Source organism: Myotis daubentonii, chromosome X (assembly GCF_963259705.1).
Source record: "Myotis daubentonii chromosome X, mMyoDau2.1, whole genome shotgun sequence".
Lineage (NCBI taxonomy): Eukaryota > Metazoa > Chordata > Mammalia > Chiroptera > Vespertilionidae > Myotis > Myotis daubentonii.
The window spans coordinates 86,833,441-86,841,027 of record NC_081861.1 but is presented as its reverse complement, the minus strand read 5'-3'; the positions used below and the strand labels follow the sequence as shown (position 1 = coordinate 86,841,027).

General features: G+C 52.4%; 1 protein-coding gene across 1 annotated transcript; it reads right to left on the bottom strand.

The window, feature by feature from the left end:
* Positions 1 to 510: 510 nt before the first annotated feature.
* Positions 511 to 2,204, bottom strand: PABPC1L2B (poly(A) binding protein cytoplasmic 1 like 2B). Its single transcript, XM_059680580.1, has one exon. The coding sequence runs from the start codon at positions 1,587 to 1,589 to the stop codon at positions 987 to 989; it is 603 nt and encodes a 200-aa protein (XP_059536563.1). The 5' UTR covers positions 1,590 to 2,204; the 3' UTR covers positions 511 to 986.
* Positions 2,205 to 7,587: the final 5,383 nt, after the last annotated feature.

Genomic DNA, 7,587 nt, shown 5'->3' with positions numbered 1-7,587 from the left:
AAACCACAAAGAGAAGAGGCAGCCTCTAATTTATCAAGTGGCACAGATAGCAAGATTAGTCACAATGCCCTTGGTGGGGGAGGGGGGAGGAAAGAATGAAGAAGAGAGAGGGGGGAGAGAGAGAGGAGAGGGAGAGAGAGAGGAGAGTGGGAGGAAGAGGAGAGAGGGAGGGAGAGAGAGGAAAGAGGAAGATAGAGGAGAGAGGGAAGGAGAGAGAGAGGGAGAGGAGAGAGGGAGGGAGAGAGAAGAGAAAGAAAGGGGGAGAGAGAGGAGAGGGAGAGAGAGAAAGGAGAGAGGGAGAGGGAGAGAGAGAGAAGAGAGGGGAGAGAGGGGAGAGGGAGAAAGAGAAAGGAGAGGTGGAGAGAGAGAGGACAGAGGGAGAGAGAGGAGAGAGGGAGAAAGAGAGGGGAGAGGGAGAGAGAGAAGAGAGGGGGGAGAGAAAGGTGAGAGGGAGAGAGAGAGGGGAGAGGGAGAAGGAAGAGGGAGAGGGAGAGAGAGAAGAGGGGGGAGAGAGAGGGGAGAGGGAGAGAGGGAGAGAGATACAGGAGAGAGGGAGGGAGAGAGGATAGGGAGGGATAGAGGGAGGGAGAGGGAGAGAGATGGGGAGAGGGAGAGACAGGAGAGAGGGAGAGAGACAGGAGAGAGGAAGAGAGACAGGAGAGAGAGGGAGAGAGAGAGGACAGGGAGGGAGAGAGAGGGAGAAAGAGAGGAGATGGGGGGAGAAGAGAGAGGGAGAGGGAGAGAGGGAGGAGATGGGGGAGAAGAGAGAGGGAGAGGAAGAGAGAGACAGGAGAGAGGGAGAGGGAGAGACAGGACAGAAGGAGAGAGAGGAGACAGGGAGAGAGAGAGAGGAGGGGGGGAGAGAAGCACGGATCTGCACTCTCAATACAATACACTGCTGGTGGGTTAGGGGGGGCAGAGAGGGGGCTGTAAACCGGGTGGGAGGCAAAGTTTGGCTCTGCTGGATGACTGGCTCCTGGATGTCTTCATCGGAAGGTGGCCTCCTCGTCGGTGTCTTCCTCGAAATCCTTGACGTGAGCACTGGTGGACTGCCTGGCCCAAGCTCCTCTTTCAGCTTCTCGTTCCTTATGGGACTTGAATCTCCCAACGAAAATTTTGCGGTAGTTCAGGAACATGCCGTTCATGGTATCAATGGCCAGCTCGGCGGATTCCTGCTTTTGGAAGTGCACGAAACCGTAGCCCTTGGGCCCCTTTTCGTCGCAGGCCACTTTGCAAGAGAGGATGTTGCCAAACGCCGAAAAGATGTTGTACAGCGCTTTGTTGTCGATGGCCTTGCCCAGGTTCTTGATGAAGACGTTGCCCACCCCGCTCTTGCGCAGCGAAGGGTCCCGCTGGGACCACATGATGCGCACTGGCCTGCCCTTGATGACATCAAAGTTCAGGGTCTCCAGGGCCCGCTTGGCGTCCACCGGTTGCTGGTAGTTGACATATGCGTAGCCCAACGAGCGGCGGGTGATCTTGTCTCTGCAAATGCGGATCGAGAGGATAGGCCCTGCCGGGCTGAACTTCTCGTACAGCATTGCCTCTGTCACCTCAGGGTGCAGGTCTCCCACGTACAGTGAGGCCATAGGAAAGTCCGGGTTCTCCTCGGAACTCCAGCCCCTCTCTGCGTTTGCGGTGGCAGCCGCCGCCGCCGCCTCTGCATGCTCATCCGCATCCTCCTCCTCCTCCTCCAAGGGGGGCGCCACAGGCTCTGCTGCTGCAGCGGCTTGGGCCGCGCTGGCTTCTGCCACCACCACGGCTGCTGCCGCCAGAGCGGCCTCTACCTCCTCCCCGGCCAGGGCGGCTGCCGCCTCCCCCAGGATGGCCTCCGCTACTGCCTCCTCCACCTCTACGTCCGCCTCCGCCACGGAGGCCTCCGCCACCGCCTCTGCCACGGTCGCCGCCGCAGCCTCCGCCGCCGCTGCAGCCGCCGCCGCCACCGCCGCCGCCACTGCCGCAGCTGTCGCCACGGTCGCCGGTGCTGCCGGGCCGCTCCCGCGACCTCCCTTCCCGCAAGCTGGGGCTCGGAGAGGCGGGAGAGGGCAGGAGGGCAGGAGGGCAGATGGGCGCAGGAACCCGGGCCGGGGGCGCGAGCGGGAGCTGGGGCGGGGGACGCGGGGGCCAGCAGGTCTGGCGATACCAAGGCGCCTGGGATGGCGAGCCCTGCCAGGAGCGCGCCTCTGCGAGTCACCGCAGTTTGCAGCTTCCTGCTGCCGCCACCGCTCAGTTGTGGATTAGCATGCGGGGCGCGCGCGGGCGGGCGGGTAGCGTGTGGTGAGGGGCAGGAGGTGTTGGCGCCTGTGTTCCGGGCAGCTGGGAAGGCTTCTGTCTCTTTGGTTCCCCCTGTGGCTGCTGCGGGGGTGCGGGGGCTGCGGGGGCTGCGGGGGCTGCCAGGCTGGCGGGTGGTGGGAGGGGGCGGGGCCGGGAAGCTTGGGTGGGGGTGACATGAGTGTGAGTCTTCAGCCTCTCAGGTCGCCTAGATATTTATAAAGAGGAAGCGGGGAAAGGGCTCCGCTGTGAACTGAGGGAATACTGGTTAGGTTTAGGGAGTTTTGTTTTATCCCTCCTCTCCCCATAGAGCATTTAAGTGATTGAGTCAAGTGCGTTGTAAGAGGGGATGGGTGGCATTGTGAATACAATTGCCTGGCCTAAACAAAGCCAAGCAAAATGTTTTCCTCACATTCAGGTGTTCTTCCCACCTCAACTCGTGCGCGCGCACCCATGTACACACACACACACACACACACACACACACACACACACACACACTCCAACATCGCTGCCTTCAGGGAAACAACTCTTTTTTTTTTTTTTTTTTTTTGAGCGGGAGCTGGGCGAGTGGGGCAACTCCTCCTGCAGCCTGAGAGATCTTTCTCAAAGATCTCTCCCCTTTTACCACCTCTTTCCCTCCTCTGCAACACTTGCAAAAGAGGGAATAGAGAACACAAGAGCAGGTATTCACTTAGTCATAATGCCATGCCACAAGTATTTATGGAGCAGGTTTCGTGCTGGCCCTTGGGGATATGGGGGTCTGGAAGACATGGGCTGGTTTTGAGGTTGTCCTTGGGAGCACATAGGTTGGGCTGGAAACCCTGCCCCTGCTCCAGACTATGGGAGACCTAGGGACCTGGGGTTCTTCAACCCTCCAACTCCTCCCACTCACCGAGCTTCAATAAATGCAACTTGGAAGTGGAGGAGTCAAGAGCACCCTGTCCATAGTGCTGTCTTCAATGACACCCTGAGGAGAGCCAAGCCAAGGGCTGGGGACATGGCCTGGTCCAGAGCCAGGTGCTTGTTTGTTCTTGGCTCTGCCCTCAAGCGGCTGAGGTTCCCAACATGAAGCAAGGCACGCAATTGCATGTTCAAAACAGAACCAAAACCTGAGCTCTCTAGAATGAGGTGCCTGGTCCCAGTTCACCAGCTAGTATTTATGGAAGCCTTATCAAGTACTTGGCACTGGGGACTAAGGGACAAGCAATGTCATAAGTGAGCAGTGAGTGTTGCTGTGTTGTAGCTGTGGGGTGGGGTAAGAAAAGGTGAGCAGTGTGTGTTGTGGGAGCAAAGAGACCACACAGGGCTAAATGGTGAGGGGATGGACAAGCGAGCAACCATTAGAGTGGAGTGTAACAGAGACTAGAGTCTCACTTCCTCTGGAAAGGAGGACCCAGCTACTAACTGTTCCTGGTAGGAATCAAGTGAGGCTGCATAGAAGATGAAACCCCGAAGGTGAGCTCTGAAAGATGAGTAGCAGTCCACCATGTTGAAGCCAGAGGGTAGGCATTCCAGACAGAGGGATCAGTCTGTGTCCAAGGCCCTGTGGCATGCCAGCACATGCATGGTCACTTCCGGTCATGCTTAAAATCTGGAGTGGACAGAGCCCATGGCCTCCCAGAGTCTATGGCAGGAGATGGGGCTGGAAGGCATGTGGCCCTGAAAAGCAAGGTGCGGTGCTTGGACTCCATACCCAAGCCAGCAGGCACCACTCAGCACGTTCAAGGAGGGAATCGGTATGATCACATCTTTAGAAAGGGTACAAATTGAACATCAATGTAGGAAGTAGCTAAGAGAGTAGATCTTAAAAGTTCTCATCACAGGGGGGAAATGTGTAACTGTGAGGTGATAGATGATAACTAAACTGATTCTGGTAGCCATTTCACTGTATATACTTGTATCAAATTATTATGTTGTACACCTTTAAATTACACAATGTTATATGTCTCAATAAAACTGGGGCGGGGGGACCATCAATACACGTATAAATGCACATGTGCCCCTCCCCACACAACTGACAGAGAGCTGATAGAACAAAGAGAAGACAGTTGGATGTGACCAGTTCCTGTGAAGAGTCAGAACAACCCTTGCCTTTGTTCCTCCTTTCCGTCCATAAATAGGGGTTTCAGGCTTACCTTGAGCCAGGCATTGAACTGTGGGACAGAGGTCAAATATAAAAATAAAAAAATCAAACCACAGTGCCCTCCCTCAGGACCCCCCACACCACTAAAGCTCAGCCTGTCCATACAAATAACAGAAATGTCAGCAAAAGGGCTGTAGGTGCCATGTGAATGGACCATAGTGGCTAAGGAACTTCATCTGCCCAGCACATATTTTCTCTTCCTCCTCACTCCCACCCATGCACCTTCTTTGGGAGAAAAAAAAAAAAGCTTTTTTTCTGTGATGGCAGCGTTGGCTGGACCTGGGCAGTTGCACATGATAGAACAACCCAAACCTGTGAGACTGACTGAGTGAGTCACTGTGAGGTGTGAGGCAGTAAGAACTTTCCCATCACTGGCTGGAAAGTATCCGAAGATGGCTGAGAAGCCAACACACAGACAGATACCTCACCAGCTTGCAAAGTCCAACCCTCTGCCCCTAGACAGGGCCAGTGCCAGCAAAGGGAAAGGACAGAGAGTTAGGAAAAGCCCGCTGTACAGCTGGTGCCTGACCAAAGTGATCACTGTCACTGCTGTTAGGAGCTATCTCAACGGGAGGGTGGGTCTAGGTTACCTGTAGTCAGGAGGCAGATGAGCTGTGCCTCACCGTTACAGAAGATGAAACTCCGAAGGTGAGCTCTGAAAGATGAGTAGCAGCCCACCACGTTGAGCCTGCCCTGCAGGGAGGACTGCAGTTCCCTTGGCTTTGTGGCAGGTGGACATCCAAGGAGGGACCTGAAGAGGCATAGGCTGAGAGGTAAGCCATGATTGCTGGGGGTTAAGGGGATGTGGGGATGATGACAAGAACTTCTCAGCCCATTGTTAGGGGGTAGAAATGACAAGGGGAACCAATTCAAGGACCAGGAGGCCTTCCCTGCCTTTGACTTACAACCCACAGAGCCAATAGAGATCAGTGAAACAGCAGGAGGAAGAAGTTCAGGGAAGTCATGCTGTGGCCAGCAAATCCCCAAACCTGTCAATCCTGAAGACAATCCCTAGGCCCCTGAACTTCCAGCAACAGGAATAGGGCTATAAAGTGACCAGGAGAGCAACTAAGGGATTGCTCTCCAAGTCCTTTCTCACAGAGGCCTTCATGGCGCTCTCTCCTCCTTTTTTTGTTTTTGTTTGTTTTTTGTTAATTCCTGGTCAATTTCTGCTATCTGCAATCAAAAGTGTTCTGACTGGCAGGCACTGTGACAGAGGCAAAAATGAAAAGCCCTGTGGAGCTTCAGTGGAGGGAGGGAGAGGTCTATTTCTTATGGAAGTGTTATTCATTTCATTCACTCAATGATTCCACAAGTATTTATGGAGGGCGTACAGTGCATCAGGCATTCTTCTAGTCAGAGGGTCTCTGCACTCAGGAAGCTTATTGTCTGGTGGGGAAGACAGACAATAAACACATCAGTAAATATAGAAGTACTTAAAGGTTCCTACAAATGCTCTCAGAGAAATAAACAAGATTATTTGGCTTATGTTACCTAGAACCCAAGAGAAGTATCAAACTTCAGGGATGCCGTTGGCCTTTTTGAGGACAATGACAAGTGGCCAGTTCTGCTAGGAACCAGGGAAAAGCCTGTCCTGCAGGGAGGACTGCAATCCCCTTGGCTTTGTGGCAGAAAAGAGGGGCACCAGAGAGGCAGAAAGGATGCCACCGTGGCTGGAGCCCAGTGAAAGAGGGGATGGAGGGAACAGAGGAAGGCATAGGTGGTGGGAAGGAGCCATGATGAAGAGGTTTTGGGGTTGTTTTTTTTAAAACCCAAAGTGCTGTGGGGAGCCAGAGAGAGGACGGGATCCACGGAGTGCCATGATCTAATTATATTCCATAATTTTTCTCTGCCTGCTCCCTGTGGGTCATATTACAAGTGGGCAGGACACAAAGGAAAGTATGGAGACCAATTTGGACCCTCTTTCAGTAATCCAGTTGAGAAATGGCAGTGGCTTGGCTCGGACTGACAGCACAAATTTGGGTTTTAGTGCATGGGTTCACATGTTATTTTGGAAAGAGAAGAGACTTGCTGATGGATTAAAGGCAGTCAGTGAACAAAATTAATAAATGAATGATTACTATGAGTATTTTCTTGCAAGTCTTGATCATGGAGGTGTTATGTCTGGTCACAGACCATATGGGGATTGGGTGTGGCAGATGTGGAGAAGGGAGCAAGAAAGTTGTGGGGGGTGAGTGTCAGGGGCTCCTATTTGCGCACGTTAAGAGTCTGAAGTCGATGTGTATCAGTGTAGGCTGAAGAAACAGAATTATTGAGACAACAGTTAACAGATAGTATTTAAAGCCATGAGCCTAGGCAGGATCACCTAGAGAGAGTATAGTCAGAAGAAGGTGAAGGGCTGTTCCCTGAGAAAAGACAACATTTAGAAGTTGGGTTGAAAATGACAAGCCATCAGAAGAGATTAAGAAGGACTGGGCAGTGAACGGACCAACCCCAAACCTGACTTCTCTCCAAGGCCTTGCATGGTCTAGCCTCAGTGTCCTCACTCAGTCCTGCTTCCGGTGCTCCTGGCTGCACGTGCATGGAAGTGGTTTAAAACAGGACAACAAAGACCCTGTGTGCTAGCGGTTGGGCTTCTGTTTCTGTTCATTTCTCAGTGGAGCTTTGGAAAGAGATAGGTTCAGATATGGACACATTCAAAGAGTGTTTGGAACTGGCACTCATATGGCCCACCTCCTTCTTCCTACCAGGAGGGAGAAACAGAAAGGAATAGTGATGCCGTTCAGAGAGCTAGGGAAAAGAGTAGAAAAGATGGAAGAAGGTAAAGGGTGGAGGGTACCTGTGGGGGGAGGGACAGATCAACTCTATATGCAAAAATGAACCAAAACAATGAAAAGGGGGATCTGCACAAAGAAGTCTCTTTCCATGAATTTCTCATTGACATAGTTGTAGGAAGCATGCTCAGGGGAATAGAGAATAAAAACATAACTGCATTTCGGAGTAGGAACATTTTCAGTTCACACTGTTCCCCCAAATTCTGCTGAAAGAAAATAATCATGGGATACAAGTCAACAAAAAAGCAGCCATAGGCTTTTATTTAGGAAGAATTGGAAAGTGTTTGGGTGTGCCTCTGTTATTTAACAAATAATAACAATGACTATTAAAGTGCCTGGAATAAATACCACACATTTAGCAAATGGTCCTTTGGA